This window comes from Pseudorca crassidens, chromosome 2, assembly GCF_039906515.1.
Source record: "Pseudorca crassidens isolate mPseCra1 chromosome 2, mPseCra1.hap1, whole genome shotgun sequence".
NCBI classification, from domain to species: Eukaryota; Metazoa; Chordata; class Mammalia; order Artiodactyla; family Delphinidae; genus Pseudorca; species Pseudorca crassidens.
This window is the reverse complement of record NC_090297.1, coordinates 160,067,622-160,094,132: the sequence shown is the minus strand read 5'-3', so window position 1 is coordinate 160,094,132 and position 26,511 is coordinate 160,067,622. Positions and strand designations below refer to the sequence as shown.

At 45.9% G+C, this 26,511-nt stretch overlaps 1 protein-coding gene across 1 annotated transcript in view; it reads right to left on the bottom strand.

Annotated features, from left to right (window-relative positions):
• The window catches only part of KIF26B (kinesin family member 26B), a 500,361-nt gene that overhangs the window by 306,651 nt on the left and 167,199 nt on the right, over positions 1 to 26,511 (bottom strand). The window contains exon 3 of the mRNA XM_067729537.1: positions 2,039 to 2,575. Coding sequence (XP_067585638.1) covers positions 2,039 to 2,575 — 537 coding nt within the window. The remainder of the gene's footprint in view (positions 1 to 2,038; positions 2,576 to 26,511) is intronic.

Genomic DNA, 26,511 nt, shown 5'->3' with positions numbered 1-26,511 from the left:
TTATTTATAGTAGCAAAAACCTAAACTCTAATAATTGATGCTTGGTTATATAAATTAGGGCATACTCATATAATGGGTAGTATTTATATAATGGAATACTAGGCTACCATTAAAGATCATGTTTTAGAAAAGTAGATAATGGCATGGGAAAATGCCCCTAGTATATTAAGTGAAAAGCAGATCAGAGAATTGAACATAATCACAATTTTAGAAACTGCATGTGTAGAAAATCCTGGGAGGAAGTACACCCAAATGTTAGGTAGTCTATTTCTGGGTGATGTTGATTTTTAAAGGCCTACTTAAACTGTTTCATATTTTTTAAATTTTATTTTACAACAGACATGTATTCTCTTTTTATTATTTTCAGAATTGTCTATTTTTAAACTACAAACCAAAAAAAAGGCATATTATTCAGCAACGGAAAGCAGCTATTCTGTTCCTGCCCTAGATGGTTACGTTCAAGCATTAGACTATGAAGCCCCAACCAGGGTGCAAGTGGTTCCTCGGTATATTTATATCTACAACCCAGAAAATTCTGTCCAAAGATGAAGTGGCAGCCAGGCGCCCACAAGTCAAAAGAGGAGTCCTCTCCCTCGGTATACCATATGGTTTCTGAAAAGAAACCGTATCTGGAACAGATGTTGACCGGAGATTGCTCTGGAGTAAGCTAAGAAAGCTGGAAGCAGCCGTGGCAGGGAGAGCCGTTCTCCTGGGCAGGGGAGAGCTGGCGTTGGTCTGGCACCGGCTCTGTGGCCACAGGTAATTATTCCATTTCTCTAAGCATGCTGATCCCCACCTGTAAAAGAAAGATCTAACATCTGCCGGGCCGACCTCACAGGTCTACTGGGGGCTTAAACAACATGATGTGTGCTCTATATTTTATAAACTACAAAGCATCCAGGCAATGAAAAGTTTGGTGGCCCAAGAACGCTAACTTCTTAAGATAATGATCCACGCTCCCCACTTTCTTTCAAGGTATCAAGAGAAACAATCTCTCTTCCCTTCTACACTCTAGAAATTGCACCAGGAATTTTATCAGCCACATTGATAACTCAAGTTATGTCTCCCGGTACCCTTGCCCCATGAAACAAAAACTATGCTATGTGTTCACTCAGCGTGTTCCTTTTTTCTCCTGGGCATATGGACAGATCGGCCTGCCCAGACTCCCCTGAGAGAAGGTGCGACCAGGAGACTGAATTCTTGCCCCTTCCAGGCTGGGTCCCCACATGTCCCTGTGAGATCCTCCATCCTCTCCCTTCCTCCAGTTCCTGGCTGGTTGTACAAGGTCTGGTGGAAGACTCTGAGGCCTCTGGAAAAGGGTGATGTGCTAGATGAAGGAGGCTGGGTCCCGATATCAGAGTGGAAGGTCACCCGCCAAACACCCCATACGACAGGGACACAAGCGAGAAACAACTCGAGACCACTTGCCGCCCCAATTACCTACCCCAGCTAATACACTCTATGACCTTGGTCACCTCTCCACCCCAGAGCGACAGTCAACACTTTCTGCTGCTTCCCACATGAGTGACTCAAGGGACACAGAGAACACGTATGGTAAAGCCAACCCTCTTCCAACAGAAAACTCACACGAGCAAAATTAAGACAAATATTTTAGATTCCTTGGCAGACTTAAGACCTGCTCTCTTATTTCTATAGGGAAACTTGAGAGTACATGCTAATTTAAATAACTGAGAAGAGAAAATAAGAAAAGGGGAACACGCGGTTCGTTACCTAATCCCACAGTATTTAAGGTGGGTTGCAAATAGAAAAGGGTTAAGGTCTCTCAAGTTGGGAGAGATTAGGAAGGGTGTCGACCTCTCCTTCAGAGGGTAGAGACGATGGAAACAGAGTGCTATCTTGGATCACTCGTTCCTCATATACTTTATCTCTATTTAGCATTGTTCAGCAGGGCTACATGGAAACATTAGGCTCTGAGTAGGGGAGTTCCCAGGAGGACAAAGTAGAGACAGGAAGTGTTGCCCACTTCTCTGCTTTAACTGGAGCCAGCCCAGCCCTTTCTTGCTCGGAGGCTACTTACCTGGTAGGGGTAGAGGGTGACCCCGTTGGCTCTCGACAGGGACCAGGTGCCATCCAGGTACTGGTGAGCCTGGATGGCCACTGAGTTGAGGATATTCCCATTGCTGGGGCTGGTGGCCATCTGGAGGCTGACCTTGGCCTGGTGGGTTGGAGACCCACTCTTCTTCTCCACCCCATTGCTGACCCCGAGGCTGCTGGGTTTGCTGCTATGCTTACTGGTGATGAGGGCTGTGTAGTTGGAGGAGGCATAGGAGGTGGGCACAAAGGCCCAATCCCTGGGCTGCTGGAGCCCCCCCACGTGCCGGGACCCCACCGGAGTGGGGATGTTGGAGAGGGCTGGGGGCGAGCCAGGTGAGCCATCGAAGTGCTCACTGCCAGCCGCCTGTTCCAGGGTCAGCACCATCTGAATGGCCTCCTGCTTCAGCTGGTTCAGGTGTGTGGCGCAAATGTCACAGCGGTTGTCCCTGTCATTCCATGCCTTCCGGATGGTGTTGGGGACCTGGAGCTTGTCGTGAATCACAGCCGAGAAAGCAGCATCCTGGAGAACACACAAACAAAAAAATAAGGAGAGTCTATCAATCAAGGCTGGTAAGCGCAATTCAGATGCCTGGTTTCTGAGTTAAGCCCTAGATGTACCCAAAGAGTTTGACTGTTTGACTGACATCCAGCAGAAATGAGCAGCCAGATTGGCAGACGAGCCCCTAGTTGACAAACACATTTGACAAATGTAAGATGTTTTGTTTTGTTTTTTTTGCGGTACGCGGGCCTCTCACCGTTGTGGCCTCTCCCGCTGCGGAGCACAGGCTCCGGACGCGCAGGCTCAGCGGCCATGGCTCACGGGCCCAGCCGCCCCGCGGCACGTGGGATCCTCCTGGACCGGGTCACGAACCCGTGTCCCCTGCATCAGCAGGCGGACTCTCAACCACCGCGCCACCAGGGAAGCCCAACAAATGTAAGATTTTTATAGTGGAGACTTTAAGGAATTAAAAAAAAAAAAAAAAGCTTTCTAAGCATCCTCCTTACCTGGCCAGACAAATAAGAACATTCCAGATTCTTCCCCTCGTGTCCACTAAAGAATCATAGCTATAGCTGGATGCTCCCAAGGTGGTCATTAAGTAGACACAAATGGTCATCCAGGCCTGGCAGGGGTGAGTGCAGTCACTCTGGACCAATGCATTGTGGGCCCCCGTGAACTACGGAAAGTTGGCAGCAGGTGGAGGTACTACTTGTGACCCAGAACAGAGATTCTATTCTAAGAAAATCCTAGCCTCATTAACACCGTGCGCTAAGTGCCACTGGAAGAAAACCAAACTAAACAGATTCTGGACCAGAGATCTAGCCTCTCCAGCAGCCCAGCAAACCCCTACAGATTCACTCTGTTTACCATTGGCCCCACGGCAGGCTGGCCATGCCTGTACCCATGTGTCCGATATCCTGATCCATCAAAAGAAAAATGTCTCCTTGATAAACAGTCCAAGATACTTTTCCCCAGAAACTTCATCTAAAACTATTAAAAACTCTTTCGTTCAGAAACCCTTATCTAAAAGAAATCAGAAAGTGAATTTAATGAGGATGATTTCTTTCATTTACTTTGCTTTAGTTTTTATACGAAAGCAAGACTGCACAGAGAAATAAGCAGTAGGTGTGTTAACTGGGTATCAAAATATTTGGCTTCTAGTTCTGGTACCAATTAGCTGTGTGACCTTGGACAACTTACCTAGCCTCACTGAACCTCTCATCTGTCACACAAGGCCGTGGCCTGTCTTTATTGTAAGGTTCTTCCAACTCCATGACTCTGTGTAGGGAAATGGAGACAGGAGAGGACAGTGTCTGCATATATGGACGGAGCCACTATGTTATTTTGGGGACCTGGTTGAACTTTTGAGATTCCACAATTGCTGCAGGTAATTGATGAGGGTTATCTCAAGGCCTGTTTTCCTTAGGACATTGGAAGAAAAGCTTCCCTTCCGAAATGTGCTGGAGCTTTTTTGGGGTGGAAACCCCATCGGGGCTGACTGGAGTTTGATGAGCTGTGGGTGGGAAGGGAGATCAGCGGTGGGAGGGTCACCCTTAATTACGATCCATCTTGATTATTGGCTCCAGCATTTTGTTTTCCCTGTTTAACTACCCTGAACAGCTCTTCAGCGTGCACTGATTAATTGATTAATAAATCAAGAGGCCTCTTTACACAGCAGCAGCGAGGAGTGACTCAGGAGGTGGAAACTCAAGACGGTCATAGAAAATGATGGGGAACCATAGGAGGTCAAGGGTGATCAAGTCTCGCTGACGAAGCGATGCAAACCACATGCGACCTGCTTGCGGCGCCCTCCTCGATGAGAGCTGCTTCGTCCAGAGTCCCTGATCAAAACTCGGCATGTGTGGGACCCAAAAGGGCCCCTTAGGGACCATTACCTCAGTTTCCAGATAAGGAAACAGCTCCAAAAGGGTTAAAAGCTCGGACTACAACCAGATTTCTTGACCTCTAGTCCATGATTTTCCACTTCAAGAGACAAAGAGCCATATTCATCAATGGACTCACAATTTTGCCCAGACTTAAGGCTTTTCCCACATTCATCTACGAAATGTTCATTTATTCAAAAGGAAGTATTTGGGCCCCCATAGGTGTCAAGATATAGACTCTTGCTTTTTAACATAATGAGAATTTTCCCTTGTCAATATATGTCATTTGAAAATGTGATTTTTTTTTTTAATGACCACATGGTATTTTATCCTGTAGCTGTTTTGTAAGTCATTTTTTTATTCCCAGGTCTACTACATAATTAGAGGCAGCGTGAGAGATCAGAGACTGGCATTCAAAAGCAATCTGCCACCCATGGCTTATGCTTTTAAGGAACCAAATTATTTGGTCTCAAGAAACCTCAAATTAATCGCTTACTTAGAATATTTTGGTTACCCCAATCACCAAGAGGAGGCATCACAGTAAAAAAGGCAGCAATAAGGTCAGTCCCATCCACACATCATAGTTTATCTTAGATCCTTGTAGAATCTAGATGTGACCCTGACATCTGCAGCTGGAGCAGAAAAGATACATCCACTCCACAAGACCAGCCTGGTGCTGGGGACTCCTTTTCACGCTGCTTCTTGGTTTTCACTGCTCTCCCTTGAAGCAGCTCCTTCCTCACTCAGCCTACTGCTATTTGCTGCTCGACTTGCCACAAGCCATGCATGTTGGCCTCCAGTGTGCCAGGCCGCAGATCTTGGGATGCACGAGAGCGGTTCCTGTTCTCTCTGAGTTCACCCTCCAGGGAACCCACTTGGCTCCTGGATTGCCAAACGTCATGCCCCCTTGTTGCCCCCTCTAGCCTGGGACCAATCGGCACACACTCAGACCCATGGAGCCCAGCGCTCCCCTCCCGGTTCCCGAGGGGTCTACAAAATCACCTTGAGCGCCGGAGCTGAGCCCACCACCAGGACGGCCCCCCCGACAGCCAGCACGTGGCAGAGCCCAGAACCCACTGTTGTCTCATCCAGAGGAAGGAGGAGATGAATGCTTTCATGAGTCTTCAATTGCTGACAGATGTCAAAGAGGTGTTCCCTATATTAAGCCACCCTTGATCTGAAACTTTTTGTGAGTTCTTATCATCAAAAGGCCTCAGTCAGTCAAAAGATACACCTTACGGAAACCAAAATCCCTTTCAAGTGCTGGTCTACACGCTATAAATATTTCAGTGCAACTCAAAACTTCGAAGAGGAATGGTCAACAGACATAGCTTTCTGTAAGTGCTGGAACAAAGGGAATACTGCTTCAAGGGAGAGTAGTAACAAACAGGGAGAAAAGAAGGTTTCAGAATCATGGATGGCTCACACTTACTGAGCTCTTCTGACATGGACCCAAGAAGAACTGTGGGAGCGCCCTCTCGTTTAGCTGGCGCCAAAAGATACCTGCACTCAGAGAAGGAATGAGTTAAGTGTGCAGTCTGGCGTGCTACCTAGTGCATGGGCTTCAAACACATTCATATCGTCTATCCCGATTCATCTCGTGACTTCAGAAAATAGTCAAATGGGAATAACGGGAATCCATGAACGGCTAAACCTCGATTTTTGGAGTCATAATTTTTATTTCAGCACCTTTGAAAATGGGCTAACAGCACTTGGGCAACATTTTCATCCTAAACTTTCAATATAAGTGTTCTGTGCCCAAAAGATTCTCATCTTTCAAAAATAATACAAAATTGTTATTATTCCACGTGTACCATGAAGAGGAATTCAAGAAAACACTTAGGAAACGGATTAAGGTTCTTAGAAGGAAGGTTAGGGATAAATGAAGTTAATGTGCAGACACCTAAATCTGCCCACTTAGTGACTGCTACAAAAGAACAAAGAAAACTCCAGAAAATGGTTTTCCAATCCCTTTACTGCTCTTCCACTTCTTCTAGGGGCATTCAGGAACCAGGTGTCCTGCCATGTTCCCTAGGGCTCTCGTAATCTAATGGCTCTCAAAGATTGACTCACGTGTCTTCTGGCACACTGCTCTAAGAGATCATGACTAAATCTCTCTTCCTCAGGCAAGGGCAACCGAACCCACGGCTTCCATAGCCATCTGTATCCCGGTGACTGGGAATTCTCCATCTCCATCCATGCCTGGCCCTTCTCCTGAACTCTGAGCCTTACCGCCCCCTAGAAAACATCATCCAGATAAATACTCTTCAAACTGACAATTCAAAATTAATTTTATTTTCCCCTGATCCTATTCTTATTCCAATAGTCACTATCAAAGTAAACAGTATTATTATCCACTCAGGCACCCAGGCTAGAAGTCTAGAACCTTCCTCGTCTCCTCCCTTGCCCTCCAATCCAATCACCAAGTGTGGTTGATGGTCCTTCCTAAAAGCTCTTGAATTGTCCCTCTTCTCCATGCCCACTGCCATGAGAAAGCTTTCAGCGTTTCTCACATCATCATGGTTTCCCTGATTCTAGCCTTGACCTCAAAACCCTCCCTCCACACACACAAAAAAAGGATTTAACTAAAATGCAAATCTGATCATGTCATTATCCTGCTTTCCTGCACCTCTATTCTAAGAGCTATCTTCTTGTCTGTAGTCTTTATTTGTAGAGCTATTTGTCTGTTAGACTGTCAGCTCCCTAAGAGGAAATATTCTTTTCATCTTTAATTGCCCCAAGTCTAGAATAGTGTCTACTTCATAGTAAGGGCCCAACAAATATTTGTGAGATAAATAACTGGAAAGAGTTCAACCAAAGCTGAAACAGTCGATAATGAAGTTGGTTTTGGTCCATCTGTCACTTATTTTGTCTAAGTGAGCTAGTCACTTCTTAGGAAATTGTCATGAAATAAACTCCTTCAACTCTAGGGTTAATATAGTTTTCCAATTGTATTTGTTCTGCCTGGCTAAAGAGCCTAATGTGAGTCAACCATAATCTGGATATCCTCCTTTTATTTGAATCTTCCTTAAACTATTAAAATAGATTCTCGGGCTTCCCTGGTGGCGCAGTGGTTGCGAGTCCGCCTGCCGATGCAGGGGACACGGGTTCGTGCCCCGGTCCGGGAAGATCCCACGTGCCACGGAGCGGCTGGGCCCGTGAGCCATGGCCCCTGAGCCTGCGCGTCCGGAGCCTGTGCTCCGCAACAGGAGAGGCCGCAGCAGTGAGAGGCCCGCGTACCACAAAAATAAAACAAAAAAAAACAAAAAAACCTAGATTCTCTATTCGCTTGCCTCAATACACAATCTATTATTACTTTTTCCTAAGTTCCCAAGAAAACAATATTTATATGCAAAGAATTTTTTTTTTAACCATCAGGCCAGCTCATCATTGGAAATCTCCAGATTAATACTACACACCTGTTCCATCAGGGTTAGACCTCACCCCCCACCCCCACCCCCCCGCCACACAGCAAGTAGGTAGCATGCTTATTTTCCAAGAGCCAGCAGCCAGCTTTCAACACGTGAGGCATGGCTGCTAATGAGGGTGGAGACTCTGGAACCTGAGCAAGAAAAGAAGAACTACGGCCCAGGCAAATCAAGCTGTTTACTAGTGTCCTCACTATTTTCTGTCCCACTTCATCCTCTGAAGGATGGGCTGTTTGGCAATAAACACTCGTGCCACTTGCAAGGAGAGGATTTTTTTTTGCAGATTATTTTAGCCAAAAGAGTACCTGGAGTGCATTTCCCCAAAGCCTCTGGGTCTGTGAGGAAAGCAACAGCCGGAGTCAGCGTCCAGCATGTGTTGTGAAAATTCCTGTTGATGTTTGCTCCTGTTTTATTATTCTAGAGGCCTCTAGTGACAAGCTTAACAAGATTTAAGCTGTTCTTCAAAGGCAGTTTCTTTCCACTTTGTTCCTAAACTTTCTTCTTCCATAAATGCTATCCCGTGAGGCCCAGAATGATGGCTAGAACTCCAAGAATGCAATGTTTTGTTCCCCACCGCGGGCAGTTTCCCAGAAGATCAAGGGAATTTACCCTCACACGCCTTGTAATCCTTCCACACGAGGGTCTGCACCCTCCGCCCCTTCCCCACCTCCTGCTGCATTCCCTATCTGTGTCCTTTCTTTCTCATGAATCTCAGCATTCTTCCCAGCAGTTCTGTCTTCCCAGCAGTTCTGTCCCCAAAGGCAGGTGTCAATATGAATGATCCTCTGTTTTTAATGGAAGCTGCAAAATTGGAAGTTTGCAAAACAACAGGTAGCAAAGCTCAGGTGAATCGAACCCAAGAAAACAAATATTCTCATTCGCAGTGAAACATTCAAATATTTGGATTCAAAGGTCCCTCCAAAGAACTGGGTTTGTTTCACCTTGGTAATTTCAGAAGAAGAAAAAACAAATTCCACTGGCAGAAAGGAGACTTTAAAATCTGAAATTTAAGGATTACCCCCAAAATGCCAACCAGTGGGTGTAACTCCTTCCCCAGGAAGATTGGGTTCCTCCGTGCTCATCAGCCCCTGATCTTGTATCTCACTGTCCACATGTGCTTGATGGGACGTGCAAGATCAAGGGGGATGCAAAGGGTTGGGGAACCCAGAGTCTCTCACATGAGACGCTACTCACCCAGCCATCATACCAAATCTACCCAGCAGGAATTGACAGACGTCAGTATCCTTTACTCCTGCTGTTCAGAGTTCCCAGACCCACAAACAAGGCATATGACAACCTGGGAGGGAAGCCGGGGAACAAATTAAGACTGTGTCACAAGCAATGACATCCCAACACTCTTTGCAGAGAAGAGTGACCACCCTCACGGGCTGCCATTCTCGCTGACACACGGTGCAAACTCAAAATCCCCGAGTGCTTCACTCAGTTTCACACAGCGGGGCTCATTCTCCAAAGTTAGTGACACGGAGGAAGAGGGGCATGAAAGAGGTGACCAGGTGTGTTACACTTAGAGCTTGCTCCCGTGAGGCCTGAGACAGCCCAAACAACCAGCACCGTAGTGACAGCAGCTGGGCCAGGCCCTGGAATCACAGGTGGCCCACAGACCGGCTCCATGAACGTGAAACTTCCTTCTGGCCTTCCAGGCCTCATCCGAACCCCAGGCTTTTCATCATTATTGGACACAAGCACTGATCCTAGCGTGTAAAAAAGAATGAATGTAAAAGATGCTGGATAATGAGCTCAGAGAGACGCCAAAAAAAAAAATGTCAAAGGAAGAAATGTTAAATGTCAGACCAAAGTTGTTCTACACGAGAAACCAAATTAACCTGGACCGTAGTGACTGCGCACAGCCTAAGCAATCCTGACCTGGGTTACGAGCAGAGAGATGCGGGCCCATTAGAGATGCACGTGCACTTCAGTTTGAATGATTCCCTTCAGCACCGGAGGCTGCTGGGAGCACCAGACGCAGGCAGGATGCAATTAATAGGGCCGCTTGCTGCAACGTGTGAAAAAGTGTTGCAGACGATAAGACCTATCTGCTTCAAAAGAAAAGGGAGGTTTTTAATTGGAACTTAATGTGATTAAGAAAAGTTCATGAATTACTCAAAAGAATAGGTGAGGTGTTTCTCGTAATGACCAGAGAAATTTTTTACGTCTGTGTCTCTCATCTTTTCCAACTGAATGGCACAGACAATGTCTCGATCCTTTTGAAAACGTTTGGTAGCGAGTATGGACGGTTCGAGACAGGGCTCCATCACTTAGTAGCTGTGTGACCTATCCAAGCTTCAGTCTCCTTAAATGTAAAAATGGGAAATGATAAGAGTCCCTATTTTACTGAGTAACGTAAGGGTTATACACGCAACATGTTTAGCACAGTCCTGGTCCTTGGGAATGCTCGATAACGGTGGTGATTATTATCAGTGTTTCACGTCTCAGTATCTAAAGCAGTACCATGTTTATATCAGTTCGGTACTTCAGATGATGGTGACGATGAGAACAACAATGATCTGGGGCTTACTTATATCCAGGAGGATTTAGCAAGCACTTTTGGAATTAAGAGGTGCGGGGATGGTAAAGAGAACTTGCGATCTTCAGCTAACCACCTCTTACATTAGAGGAAGTCAGGTCTTCTTGGAAGAAACCAATATAAGAGTGGGTCCCTGGAACTCCTGAGCTGATATCGCTGAGCATGGACTGGATGACTACCAGCCTTCTCTCTTAACAGGTGAAATAATCCTAGAGTCATTCATTTCCATGGAACTGAGACTATGATGCCTCTAGCTGAAAAGTATTCCTCATTTCTCTCTCAGGAGCGGGTGACGCTCCAAAGCGGGTGCTGACTGTTCAGGCCGAATCACAGAGCCATCAACTGGCCTGTGCCTCCGAGGAGTTGCCAGACTCCACCCAGGAGATGGAGAAAGAGAAAGGATTTCACATCAGCAAACCTATCTTCAAACCTGAAAATCTTGCTGGGGAAGAAGGATCCATTCATAAATAGTTTAAGAGCTTAGGATGGGAGAGGAGACTCACAACACCTACTTAAAATGTTTTCCTTAACTTTAAAGTTCATGTTCCACAGGACACGAAAATCGTGTGCTGGACTTTACAAATATGAAGAACTAATCACGACTGTAGTATGACCTGCTAAAATTTGACCTTTAAATTATTAAAGTCTATCTAGATTAGACGTATTTTTTATGTGTGGGCTATAATGTACCATCAGGTGGCAAATGGATTTATTTTCAATCTGTGAGTAGTTGTATTAGTATAAGGTTACTGAGGAATCTGTTAATTATCTAATTATGAAATTTGCCTAATGTTTCTTTTTTCTGTAATTGATTTCGTATGCATGAAACACTGCAGAAATTTACTTGGCTGTGTTTCCTTGGACTTAACTACAAAAAGATAAAGTACCTAAACTTTGATGTTGTTGCTTGTGTTTCTAAAAGATGAAATTTTAGCAAATAAACTCTGTTTTGACCATAAACTACAACAAACTTAAACACTTCTGCCGGTCCCCCTGTGACCTAAGCCTTGCAACCCAGTATTTTGGGGCCCATGTGGTTTACTTCAAGCTGTCTTGTCAGACATCTCTCTCCGGGTTCCCCGTGTGACCCTGCAGGACAGGCAGGGTGGGTTTCCCTCTGTCCCACAGAAGCCCCCGCATTTCCCATCTCTGTGCCTTTGCTTACGTTACTGCCCTGATGATAATTCCCACCCTGCCTGTAAACCACAAGAAAATTTGGTGGGGGGGCAGGTAATAGATATGTTCACCGCTGTGCTGATGGCTTCATGGGTAGATACATATGACCAAACATATTAAATTGTACACTTCAGATGTGTACCATTTACTAAATGTCAATCATATACCCATTAAGCTGAAAAGAAATCTTGTTTTTCCATCGTAGGGCCCAACTTGTCCATGAAGTCTGACTCCCAGAAGGCGCTTCCATCACACTTCTCTGGTCTGAGTGATTCACGTCACTTAGCAAACACTTCCTTGTTAGTTAGGGTTGTACATGCTCTATCTCCACCATCATGGTAAATTCCTAGGGGGCAGAAACCATACCATAATTTCAACAGTAATGATAACTTCTACGCCTGCCCCACTGGAGTCTACTCAAGACAGCAGCCAGGGTGATCCTTGTAAGTCTTAAATCTGATCCTGGCGTTCCTCGGCTAAAAATCCTCCCGCATCCCCACCCGACTTCCGTCAGGGTCAAGGCAAAGTCTTTGCACTGGGCACCGCAGGACCTGGCCTCCCATTCCCTCTCCGACCTCCGTTCCTGCCCCTGCTCCCTGACTCACTCTGCTCCAGCCACAAGAGCCTGAGCTGGTCCTTGATCACACAGGGAATGTTCACTGTCACCTCAGTGACTCTGTACTTCTTTTTCCTTCTGCATGGAAAACTTGCCCCTACACATACGTGCCTGACTGTCTCTTACCACCTTCATGGTGGTCAAATATCACCTTGTAAATGAGGCCTCCCTGACCATCTAATTACAGCTGCAAGCCACCCCCAGCATTCCCCGACCCTCTGCTCTGCTTTCTCTCTACATGATCTATCGTTAGGAAGTCTGTTCACTGTCTCCCCTACAAAATATACACCGAATGAGAGCAGGGACTTTCGTCTATTTTATTCACTGCTGACTCCCTAATGCCTAGAGCGATGCTTGAAGTAGAGTAGGCACTCAGAAAACATTTGTTGAATGAGTGAGTGAGTGAGTCTCTTCTCAGTGTAAGGGGTTCCCACATCTATTAGCTTCATCTTTCTTACGGATTATCACTTTTTGCTTTGTGCTAAAGTCTTTTCCTTTTCCTTATTCTTTTTCATGCTAGATTTTAGTGTCCTCAGAGGACTGGGAACATTTGTTGTGTCTGACATCCCTCTGGGGCCTTGTTTCTCAAGGTGTCGCCTCCAGACCCCACCCCATCCCCATCCCCCGCCCCTGCACTTGGGAAGTTCAGAACAGGTCAGATCCCAGGCCCCCTCCCAGGTCCTCTGGCTCAGAATCTCTAGGGAGCGGAGCTCTGGGCGCATTTTAACAAGCCTCCCGGGTGATTCAGTGGTTCAGTGTCACAGAGGAAGAGACGGGGAGGGAGATGAAGGAAGAGATACCTCTCCCTTGCAAGTATCTAAGCCTAGCTGTGGCCTTTGAAGAGCAGCTGACCATTTCCTGCAGAGCTCTCCATGCCAGCCAATGGACTGCAACTCCTCTGAAAACCTCAGGCCTCCGCTTTTTCTAGACAATCATTCACAACGATGATAAGTGGCTCTTGGGACATAGTCCAAGACTACAGGTATAAGCAAATGTCTTTTCACCAAATTCTCTCCCTAATCCAGTGGTTTCAACCCCTGGTGATTCTGACCCCTAGGAGACATTTGGAAATACCTGGGGACATTTTTCGCTGTCACAACTGGGAGGGGGCTACTGACATCTGGTAGGTAGAGGCCAAGGATACTGCTAAATGTCTTACACTGCATAGGAAAAAACTCCCATGACAAAGAATGATCCAGGCCCAAACGTCAGTTGTGCCGAGGTTGAAACCCTGGCCTGAGCCCTCTCCCTGCTTCCTTCTCACACGCTCTCCTAGGAATCTCTATGCAGGACCACAAGGGGGGGGTTCTAAATCCAGAAACTAATCTGGGCTCTCATCTACCTCGTTTTCTCTTAAGTGTGGAGACACTAAACTCTAAAAAGCACAGGCTCTATGCTGACTCTTGGGTGGTGGCCGACAAGCGGGCCAGCACAGTGTATGTGGGTGGGCAAACCCAGGGCGGGCACTGGCCCCAGGCTTTTAAACCCCTCACTCTGCCGCCCCCCGCCTCGGGCCTCCCTCGCATCTGGATCGCATGCCCTTGCCCTGCCTGGTGCGACGGGCACTGCTGACAGGACCACTCGCTGTTTCCAAGAGTGTGGTGGGAAAGGCTGACGTGAGCCCCAAGGTTCTGACCACACGAAACCGTGAATCCGGTCGGGGTTCAGGTGGCTGCAGCGGAGCCCAGTCACCCCTGGCTCTGCCGTCTGCCCGGGTTTGAGAGGGTGCTGCTGAGGTTGCTATGACTACGAAATCCCTTCAAGCCGCTGAGGCAGGTAACTTTCTCTTGGAGAAAGAAAACCAATGCCACGACAAGAAGAAGTCATCTCTGAGATGTAATTTGGTGCCATTATAGAGAAGACCAGAGATTTCTTTGTTCCTGTGAAAACCACATTTATTACGTAGCACAGACGATGTGCCGGGTTCCATGCCGGTTGGGTTTGGTGAGGGAAGTCACAGAGGCTTTGGCCATAGGTGCCCCCGGCTGGAGGAGACTCCGAGAGGATGAGGACCCGACGGGACATTTCTGTTTCCACTCATGATACATTAGAGATGACGTCACACACCCTTGGCAGCAGGAGTCCTGGAAACATCTAACAGATCAACAACTTCCAAGACCTAGTTATAAGATCTGGGCTTGGAGGCCTAGAACTGAACCGTCTATCATTAGACATTTGTTTCCTTGTTCAGGGTGGAATAGATTAATCACAGAATAGTCAGCAATACCTCTTACCCTTCTCTCTTCCATAATGATCTTCAGTGAGACAGTCTGAACTGAAAAGTCACTGAGATGAGCAAAATCACTGAAAAAGCTATGAACGTGGTAGGACGGGAGGGCTGGGGGCTCAGGAGGGGCAGGAAGGCTTTACCCAGCCTCTCTGCCATCTTCGGTTAATAACACTCATTCCTGGGAAGCCAGTTACTGCAAACTATTTACATACACGCAAGTCAGAGGACCAGCCAGCCAGCCTCGGTTCAGATTCCCGTCTCCTCGGTCCTGACCAGGGGTTGCTGCAGGGCAGGTGAGGGTTTCCACACATGCCTGTGAGTCTGTACCATGCCTTGGCATCCTCCTTAGGGTGTGCCACCCCTACCAAACCCCACCAACAAAAGTTGAACCTCTTTCAGGGCTACAATCTTTCCTGGCTTCTCAGAGGACCTTTGTGGCAGGGAGAGTTGACACAGCATATCTTGAAGATCCGAACAAAACCTGAAGCTATTTTTTTTTTTTTTTTTGCGGTACGCGGGCCTCTCACTGCTGTGGCCTCTCCCGTTGCGGAGCACGGGCTCCGGACGCGTAGGCTCAGCGGCCATGGCTCACGGGCCCAGCCACTCTGCGGCATGTGGGATCTTCCCGGACCGGGGCACGAACCCGTGTTCCCTGCATCGGCAGGCGGACTCTCAACGACTGCGCCACCAGGGAAGCCCTGAAGCTGTCTATTTTGAATGATCCCTTCTAGATGTGCCTATATAGGCTCAACCACAACAAGCCCAAGTTAGTATTAGAAAGAGAGAGAGGGTGAGTAGACCAAGACTGCACTCTCAGCTGCTTCTAGTCACGCTAGCACATGGGAGCCTAGCATTTGACAGAGTGCAGTTGTACTTATCTGCTATACTGTTATTATTCACTTATCTTCATATTTTTTAAGGGGGCCTTTTGACTAACAGGCCCTACAAAAGACGGATTTGAATCAGTCAGTTCATGTACATTGTCTATGTATGTAAACTAATTGTGTAAGAAACTTATGACAACAGCAACTATCTCACCAAAATCTCTGACGTGTCAATCTTATGGAGAACATGAACAGCCTCAATGGGAAGGAGCAATGCATTTAGGAATGCATTAGGAGTGCAGGGGGGGGGGCTTCCCTGGTGGCACAGTGGTTGCGAGTCCACCTGCCGGTGCAGGGGACACGGGTTCGTGCCCCGGTCCGGGAAGATCCCACATGCCGCGGAGCGGCTGGGCCTGTGAGCCATGGCCGCTGAGCCTGCGTGTCCGGAGCCTGTGCTCCGCAACGAGAGAGGCCACAACAGTGAGAGGCCCATGTACCAGAAAAAAAAAAAAAAAGAATGCAAGGGGGCCACACTGCCCATCTTCCCCACTCTACGTGTGCGCGCGCACACACACACACACAAATATACATCTTTCTTGGAGGAAACTAGTTAGATGACTCTGGTGGGAGGTTCCAGGGAAGCAGTACAAATAAGACACACTCAAGAATTAAAATTTCCAAGGGTGGGAAGAAAACTCATCCCCTCCCCACACCTGCCTCTAGTCGGTCTCCTCCACATCAAGTGTGGAAAGTTAACTATAGATATGTTCATTCAGTGATTTGTGTGTCCCATAAGGGATTAGAGTGCAAAACTCTGCCCCAGGCATTTCCTAGGTAACTTTAAAGAAGTAGGAATGAGAGAACAAGAGCATAGAACACACTTAAAAATAAATTTTAATTTTGGTTTTGATTATAGATTCCAATAAAATTTGAGAAATTTTTAAGAAACATGGTGTGAACTGGATTCGGGCCTTCCATATCAACAGGGAGTCAGAAGCAGTGAAAGATTTAGGGCATATTCCCACACATACATGGCCATGTTTTAAAATTCTTGAACATGTAGTAATTCCCAATACAAATGCAGACAGGTAGATTTTGCCCCGTTTATCTATTCATTCAATATATTCACTCATTCATCTCTTCATTCACTAATTTCATTCATTTATCAAACACTTACTAGGTACCTAGTTGTGTCAGGTTCTCTGATAGGCATTGGAAAACAAACATAGTCCAACTTTTATGGTCCTTTAGGAAAACCATAGCCTGTTAATGTTGTTATTTAAACTATTTCTGGCTATTATCGTCAACTGAAAACATGCTGTAAAACCTTCTGGAATCTTTTATTACAATTTCAGGTGAATTTATAAATGTCATAAAACTTAAGGGAAGAGGAAAGACGACTATTTATACATTTATTATTTTATTCATTTTGTAAATGTGAATCAATTTACTTAAAAAAAATTAAAGACGTGGACTTCTAAAAGGCATCTGTCTGTGCGTTTCCTGCGATGACTTCATTCATTCATTCAGTAGCTATTTACTACACGCCTATTATACACCCTGCACCGGTGGCAAATCTCTGCAGAGCTCTGCTGCCCGCCGCTCTCTTCTGGCGAAAAATGAATAATGAGCAAATACATGACATATCCCACGGTGACACGTGGAGAACAATAAAGCAAGGCAGGTAAAAAGGGACTTTTGGGATTGGACGGGCAGAGATGGCCTCTCTTGAACAGAGACTTGAAGGAAGCAAGGTCTTGAAGGAAGCCCCAGCAGGTATCTCCGGAAAGCATCCCAGTCAGAAGCCCGGTCCACATGCGGAGGCCCCCAGGTAGGAGCGCTATTAGCATAACTAGGAACAGCAGGGAGGCCTGCATGGCTGGAATTGGGTGAGTGAGGAGGGGAATGGTTGAAAATGAGGTCATGAGATCAGGGAGAATATCAAGTCGAGAGTTCAGGGGCGAGGCCCAGGCTAGAGACAGCATTTCAGAGGCCAACAGTGTATAGATAGCATTTAAAGTCATGGGACTGGGAGGGGTCACACAGGGAGTGAGTGTAGATAGAGAAAAGGTGTGATGACTGAGCTCTCCAGCATCTATTTAGGGGAGATGAGAAGGAATCAGCAAAAGATACTGAGAGGAACAGATAATGAGGTAAAAGGAGAAACCAAAGAGAGTGCTGTTCAGAAAATGAGGCGGAGCACGTAGTTCAAGAAGGATGGAATGATTAACCCGTAAACGCTGCAAGTAGGTCAAGTAAAATGAGGGCTGAAAAGTCATCACTGTATACTGTGTATGGCCTAGAGGGTAAACTCTTTCATCTCTCTGTTTCTCAGTTTCCTCATCTGTGTAATGAGGATAATAACAGCACCCACCTTACAAGCTTATGTGAGTTAATATTCGTAAAATACCTACAACAGTGTGGCATAGTAGGCGGTCAGCAAGTGCTCGTTGAATGAATGAATGTAGCAAAAGGGTCCTATCACGATTAGTGTGTATCACATCTCACCTATTATCCGTCTATCATTATTTTCTCTGATGACCTTTGAGCTTTTGTCTGAGTAATGGCAACTAAAGGCTGAATGGAGTGAGCTCAAGAAAGGGCAGAGATGAGAAGCTGAAGACAGAGTACAAAAAGTCTTTTATAAAACTAAATTTGCTGCAAAGGGAATCAAAGAAATGGGACAGTAGTCAGCGGGGGATATGAGGTCAAGTGACCTCTTAATTTTCTTTTTTAAGTTGCGAACTATAACAGCATTTGGGTATTCTAAAAGGAACGATCCCATAGAGAAGGAAGACATGATACAGAAAGAAGAGGAAACCACTGGAGGGTGTCACTGAGCCAGTCAGCAGGGTGGCATCTAGAGGATGCCCACAGTCGTGCGGAGAACAAGCAGTTCACCCAAAGTATCAGCCAGAGGGGAGAGAAGGTGGACAGTCGGTGGGAGCCTAGGCAATGCAGCTGAGAGGGAAGATGGAGAAGGCAGTGTCAGAGGCTGGGAAGAAAAGGAGAGCATAAAATAGTCTAACAGGAGAGCGGAGAGTGAACAGTACAATTGCCAGCAGGGACCAAGAGCCTGCTTGAGGTGAATGGTCAGAAACTGAACACAGTCACCGTGGTTTTGTGTTTTACTTCACCCAGGTTCAGCTGGGCCAATATGTGGGCAAAGTTGGTGGAGAACAGGATTTTACCAAGGCTGCAGTTTTGTAAGGAGAGTGGGATGAAGAGAGAGAAGGGGAGAGGAAGGAAGGAAGGAAGGAAGGAAGGGAGGGAGGGAGGGCACAGTAGTTCTGGGCAGGGCAGGGCCGGAGCCCCACCTGCACCCCAAGACAGCCTAGCGATTCCACCAAGGAAGCCCTGGGCCTTCTCTGGATGTGTAGGAAGCGTTCTGGATTTCTGTTTAACACTTATCTTCAGCAGCTGTGACAGCACGACAAAGGTCTTCTTCTTGTTTGTTCTCTGGCTTTCACCTTGTAAATCAAAACCACACCTCTGCCAATTCCTCTCCTTTACAGGCAGCATGTTGCAGTTTCATGAATTACAAGTCAACATTTCATGCCCAAATATATCTAGTTCACTTGAGATTTTGTGGCCTGTCAAAAACGTCAAGCATTGACAAGAATAATAAACCAGATCTCACAGCGGCCATGAGCAAGGTCCTTATCAATTGAGCAAAGAATATGTGCTTACTGTCAGTTCCAAAGATGACTTCTCTCCTACCTCTAGCCTACTGCTAAAAGCAAAAAAAAAAAAAAAAATCTAAAGTTTAAGAATTTAGCAAGAACTTTGTGAAGTTCATATTCACAGGCGGTTTCATCATGCTGACTTGGACACAGACCTTCATGTGTAGAGGGTATTAATTAGCCCGGCAAAGCAGAGGCAAATGGAGATTCTCCTGAATATATATATCATGGTAGGAAAAAATAGATTTTATGGAACTTTCTAAATAGTTTTAACAGTTTTTATACAATAAAGTCATTGGCCGGCTCCACTCTTAAATCTCAAATGATTCCCATATGAAAGGTGTTAACTCTTTCTTCCAACAATTCACACCCAAGCAACTATATACTTAAGATACTAAAGGAATTTATTTTCCTAATTCAGCCATAAGCAACATAATAGCGAAGGCAGATACCTGGAATATATATTTATGGTTGTTTCTTTCCAAATTAAACATGAATCTAAACTCAGTCTGACTCTTCTTCTCCAAATCCTACTTAAGTTGATGCCTTCCCTCTTCCATCTCCTTTCTCTCCCCATCTCCTCATACAAAGGTCTTACTCAGCTGGTTCGCTTTCTCCCAAGGCTCTAAAGCACTGAGTTCAACCCTGGTAAACTGGCCTGGATTACTAAGAAATTGTGCAATGGTCCCTTCAGTTCCTCGGGAAAAACAAAATAAAATAAAAACTTCAGAAAAAAGATAGAAGCAAAATGACTAAAGACCATAGACTGAGGAGCCGCCTTAGATGAGAGACCTATTTTTCCCGTCTCTAAAGCCCTCCCTTGCTTGAATCCATATCATCAATACTCTCAATTAAACGACAACATATTTTTTGAAAAAGCAATTTTATATAAAAACACTGAAGACAACTGTCTCTGCACTTTTCTCTCCTGGGCTCCAGCTTAAGTAGGATTTGGATGACTCTATCTGGATGACTCTATCTGAATGACTCTAACACCTTCGACTCTTGAATTTCTTCATCTTGCAATGGTTGCTGGTTGTGAAATTAAAACCCACTGAAGGCAAGAAGCTATTTACTTGGTCAGGGCTTCCCTGGTGGTGCAGTGGTTAAGAATCTGACTGCCAATGCAGGGGACACGGGTTCGAGCCCTGGTCCGGAAAGATCCCACATGCCACAGAGCAACTAAGCCCAGGCACCACAACTATTGAACCTGCACTCTAGAGCCCGCGAGCCACAACTACTGAGCCCACATGCCACAACTACTGAAGCCCGTGTGCCTAGAGCCCGTGCTCCGCGACAAGAGAAGCCACCACAATGAGAAGCCCGCGCACCACAACGAACAGCAGCCCCCGCTCGCCGCATCTAGAGAAAGCCCACACGCAGCAACGAAGACCCAATGCAGCCAACAATAAATAAATAAAATAAATAAAACAATGATTAGGAAAAAAAAAAAAGAAGCTATTTACTTGGTCAAATGTGTGAAAAATCTTAAGCAGTCAGGACTACTAATGCACACACAACCCCTATGCCATCCACCAAAGGTTCAGAGGCAATCAAATGCATTCCCCCCAAGTACAAAAAGGCCTGGGGATGTTTTCTAGTTCACAGCACCTGGGGTGGTCTCCAGAGGACACATTCTTATTCTTCATTCAGGAGGAAGCAAAGGATTACTTCCCAACTCATTTTGTAGCCTGTGAATTTGAAAATCCAGAAGGGAAGCGAAAAGAAAATCTACATCTGGGTAGTAAAGCATCATGTGAACCCTGGAGGGAGATGATGGAAGGCCCGGGAGCTCAGGCCTCCCACAGCTGTGCTGCCTCCCAGCCAGTGGCCAGTTAGCCAGCAAGGAAGCAAGACACATGTAATTTGGATGCTTCTAAAAAGAGGGAGGAACTTTTCAATGTGGACAATGTGGTTTGCTGGGTGGAAGCAAGTTTATGAGCTAATCTGTATCCACGTGAGTCTTCTCTAGGTCCCTGGAGATTCTGCCGTCTCTAGAGCCCTCAGCTTTTCCAGTGAAAAATCTGGCAAACCTACCCTTTTGTATTTCAAGGTCTCTAGCATTATAGACACAGCTCCAAAGCTCCCCTAAGAGGACTCCCACTTGACTCCAGGACATTGAATGACTTTTAGTGTAAATTCGGTGTGCTCTCAGCCCAAAGAACAATAAGGACATCTAAGGAGCTAGAATTGAGGATGGATCTAACTGTAGGAATGAAAAAAATAAAGAATGAGATGCAGGAGGTCCTGTCAACTCCATCTCCTAAATACGTTTCAAATTCATGTTCCATATCCACTGCTGTCCCCAACCTAGTCATCGAGGTCGCCATCATCTCCCATCTGGATGACTGTTCTATACTAGCTCCCTTCACACACAGCAATTAGGGTGGGGTTTTTCTGTTTGGTTTGTTGGTTTGTTTGTTTTGAGCTTCAGGAATTCCCACAGCTTAATCCAAAACCCTCCCTTTGCCTGCAAGGCCATCTGTGATGTCGCTCCTACCTCTGTCTCTCCTCCTTCCCTTGCCATATTTATCCTCCAGATCTTGGCTAAAAAATATCACACCTTCAGAGACGCTTCCCTGCCTGCAGACTAAGTCTGACCCCATGTTGTACTCTTCTATCGCGAGACCCTGTACTTTTCTTTTGTTGCACTTATCACAACTGTGACTGCAGAATTAATTGGATAATTAGTCATTTAATGTCTCTTTTCTTCACTAGAATATAAACTTCTTGAGCATAGGAACCTGTCTATCTTCCCTCTGTATTCTCAGGGTCTAGCATGTGGTGTAGGATTACTACAAGTACTTATGAGAGAATGAATAAATAAATGACTGGTCTCTTTGCACAGGGTCATTCAGGACAGACTTAGGGATGGGGCTAGACAAAGGCAGGGCAGGTCCATTTACATCCCAGTACAGACTCAAAGGATAACTCTAGCTCAGCCAGAGCAGCATGCCATTTTCAGGATACTCCCCTGGTTTCACTATAATGGAGGGAAAAAGAATTCCAGAGCGAGGGAGCTTGATCAAACCCATGGGGTCTGAGGTTAGGACAAAGGGCTGGGACACTGGGCCCTGGTGTTCTCTCTGACACTGCTCAACTGCAACGAACAATATGATGTATAAAATAACTCAGGGTACCTAGGACTGTCAGAACCCACGCTCAGCAAATCCCATGGCACACAGGCCATTTGGTAAATCTCAGCAAAGCATAAAGGTGTGGATTTCAGCGCAACTCTAACAGCCACTTTTGTGTGGATTACATAGAGTTCCTCAAAAATAAACCAAATTTCCTGTGTATTAAAAAAAGAGGTGACTATATAACTTTGTAAATATACTAAAAACTACTGAATTGTACACTTTAAAAGGGTCAATTTTATTATAGCTCAATAAAAAAGGCATTCCCTTCACCACCCCAAATCCAAACCATGTTTTAGTGCTCATTTTAATGATACACATAAATATTTTACCCATAGGAGTCTATAATCTTAGAAGCCTACCTTCCATAATGAATATTGGCTCTTGGTACTCGAAAATTAATAAAACAGAGTGAAGTATATTAGCTAGACTGAGCAAGGAGTACACTGAAGTCAGAACTAGTAAAAGCTAACATTAATGTGGTAAAGCCACATCCAGCATGACTGCCTTCACAGGAGAAAGTTTCTCCATCATCAGTGGCAAAGGCCACAAGAATAATCTGAAAGCAAATTCTATCTAGAAAAGATATAATCTTTTCTATATCTTATAGAAAATTATAATTCTATAAGCCATGAACTATACAATATTTCTTGCTATTGTACTCGAATTCCAGTACCATTTAAATATCCCACAAGACCCTCTGTAATCTGGGATACAGAATCATGGAATCCTTCACACTGCAAGGACGTCTGTCATAAAAGCTGAGTGCGATCAATATGCCTACACTCCAGGAGCTGTTGAGAGGGCAGTTAACGTGCCGTGAGGCTTCTAAGAGTGCTATAGCTCTCCAGAATGTTTTTGCCCTTTGAGTCAGAGGTCACAACACACCATCAGCTGAGTGAAGCAGGAAGAGTAATGGCTAATTGGACTCAAAAGCCTTTTACAGAGCTACTGAGCTATGTGTTTGAAGTAAAGGGAAGGTGGTGCTTAGTATTTAGTTGTGCTTACTATCACACAAAAATGTGTATGCATACACATGCACGCATATGGGTCACTCAGTAATGCATGCAAACATATCAGATGTACACATGAGTAGAAACTAACATCCAGGAAGAATCCAACATGTAGATCAGGGATCAGCCAACTTTTTCTATAAAGTACTAGACAATAAATATTTTTGGCTTTGCAGGCCCTATAGTCTCTGTTGCAATGACTCAACTCTGCTGTTATAGACAATATGTAAATGAACGAGCATGGCTGTTTTCAATACAACTTTATTTATAAAAGCAAGCAGCAAGCTGGATTTGGCTTGCAGGCCATAATTTTCTGCCTCCTGATATAGATAATGGAAGAATATACTTGTCAAGAAACAGTTATTTAAACGATTCCAAAGGACTCTTTCTAAAGAATTAGAGACAACCTTGTCTTCTTATAGTTATGAGACACAATTTAAGCTTTCGATGATTCAGTATCTACTTATAAACATTAATTAATTTCATACCATGCTATAGAACATAATGTGCAATGGAATAGTAAAGTGTAAAAGGCTGTGTGCCCTAAACCAACTGGTTCCAGGGGGCCATACGTAGATTACACGGGTCTGTTTTTTGTCTCCTCTCCTCCTGTCAAGCTGTTAGCCATCACTTTGTTGCTTTTTTCTCTGTGATTGTCTCTGTCTTCAATATGCCATTCCTGATCTGCTCCAGGCCAAGAACAGTATCTGAAGTAGGCCTGGTTGTGAAGGACCAAACGTCTCTCTTATGCGTAGAGAAACACAAGCACGAGGTAGCAGGAGGTTTGTCACCCCCAGGCGTGGCTACTCCATGGCCCTTTGGACTATGTTCTAATTCTTCACTTATTTTACATACTGAAGGTTGTTAGATAAATGACTTATGGGTGAGATGTTACTCTTGCCTGTACGTGTAGGTGCATCTACCTACACACACATCCACAGTTATTTATTATTCGTTCCACAAATATTTATTGCATTCCTCTGTGCAATTCTAAGTAACTCGGAATACATTAGTGAACAAAGGTTAGAAAACCGAGATAAACATACACACAAACAAACAAAAGCCGCCATCGAGGAGCTTACATTACAGCAGTGGGAGATGGATAAATCATCTTTGTCCTAAAGTAGAAATGGATTTAATCACTAAAAACACATGGCTCTTAACACACACACGGACTTCCTAAGTACTTGTAGGTCACCAGGTTAAATGACTAACGATTTTAGGTTACAAAACCTCTAAATGCCTCCCTCCTCCACACACAGGTAAAGTTACTTCTGTTTGATAAACCCGGATGCCCACTCACTCCGATTTTCTCCTGCATCTCATTTCCTGCCTCCCCGCCCCAGCGGCAGGCCCCCTTGGAAGCAGAGGTAAGTCACAAACCAGCAAAAAGACCTAACAGACTACCTGGGATTCCAAGCGGTCAGCCTGTTCCTGGATCATTTAAAACTGCTTATTTGACTGGTAATGAGGTCATAAATTCCTGTGATCTGGGAGGTGAAAGAAAAATCCTAGCCCGGGTCTCAGTTTCATCTAAAATTGACTACTTAGCAAAGGGTCAGTCTTTCCAGTTTAATGAAGCTGGCTTTGTGGTCCCTGAGCACTCTGGGAAAAGAAAGGATAAGAACTCCCAGGGTATCGGCAGCATTCAGGTGAGCAAGGCCAGAAAGCATGTTGTTGATCCAGAGGGTGAACAGGAAAAACCGGGAAATGACTCAACCCCGAGGGCCCTTCACGAGCTCTCCCAAGCGCTACTGCCACAGATCTGCCACCGCCCATGCCTACAGACAAGCAAATCATCTTACAGAGAGAACATTTCCTGCCAGTCCACGGGGTCACGATTTCACATTCGTAGAGAAAGGAAAATCGCACCCCTCCCCAGGGCAGATCAAGGATACAACCGTCACCAAGTGGCCAGATGAATCGTTCAGCGTCCAGGACGAAGCGCACCTAAATGGCTGTGACCCACAGTCTTGCCATGTGCCCCTAAGTCCTACACGTCGATACACTGGCCCCCCAGCAGTGTACAGCAGTGCTTCTTTTTATGGCCCCCCAGCCTCCTTTCCCTTTCTTCTTCCTGGGGACAGAGGATGGTGCTTCTTTGAGAGAGCCCCCCTTGCAGCATAAAGGTAAGAACTACACAGAGTGGGGCAGGATTTTTCAGTGGAGGATTTTTTTTCCTTTGGGAATAGGTGAGCAGGGAATTCCAGCTCTCACTCACTTCCTAAGCCTCTCACTCAGCGGTAACCAGAGGGGTAACTCACTCAGTGGCAACCACTCACTGGTAAGCCAGATGCAGGAGCCTGGGATGCCATGCCTGGGGAGGCCACAGCAGGGCCCTACAGGGAAGGGGCACTCCAGGGCTGGGAATGGGTTGAGAGAATACCTAGGAGGTCAAACAAACAGTGCCCTGGGTGGCGAGGCCCATCTGTGGGCTGGGCTAGCCCAAGTATGCCTTCACATTTAGCACAGGAGGGCCATTTGGGCCGCACAGGCCAGAGGTCAGGTGGATGGTCAGAAGTAGCCGTGAGTGAGCAGGGCAGGAGAGGGCAGACACTCCATTGGCCCAACTGTCTCTGTTTCTATCATAGTTTCTCAAGGATAACAGAAACCACAGACCTACAGGGACATGCTGGGGACTCCAGATTAGACCCAGTATTTACTCTGTGTAGGGGCATGAGCTTTGGAGTCAGACAGATCTGGGTTCATATCCCAGTTCTGACACCAAAAACTCCTGTGGCCTCGGTCCAGTTACTTGCCTCTTTGCACTTTGGTTTCCGCATCTACAAAATGGAAGGGAAGGAACACCCCCTCACTGGGCGACAGGAGGCTGACAGGAAGGTGACTGGGGAAAGTGCCTGGCAGAGGCCGATTCAGTGACTGCTCAGAAACGCCATTATCAGTGGAGGACAGACTAACAGCCACACACTACCTGTGTACTGCAAACTCACTCCTCATTCTTGGGGGTTGTTTCTGTTTCTTTCCCTAGTCAAGCAGCATCCACATTCCTCTCTAGAAGATGATCCTTCTCTGCCCATCCTCTGGGGAGCACTGACCCCAACTCAAGCAGTGATAGTTAATCTGGGAAAGGGCTGGGGTCACTCTTCCGAAGGCTCCAGCAGGGTTGCTTGCTTTGGCATCCTTCCTGTGCACTTCAGGGGCTTCTCACCTACGTGTTGTAAGAGGAGGGGCTGAACTGTAGGAATTTCACTCTCTGCAGAAGACATCTGCTTTGAGGGCAGTAAAGACCCAGGTGGCACTGTTTTGAAGGCAAAGAAATGAAGGGCAATTACCCTGCCATTAATCAGCCAGGCTGCAAGGACTGAACAGTGTGAGTTAAGGCCAAGAAAGAACATTTTAATAACATTCCTGGCGATAAGGAATGAGCAAAACACAAATTAAGTTAGTAAGCATCTATATGG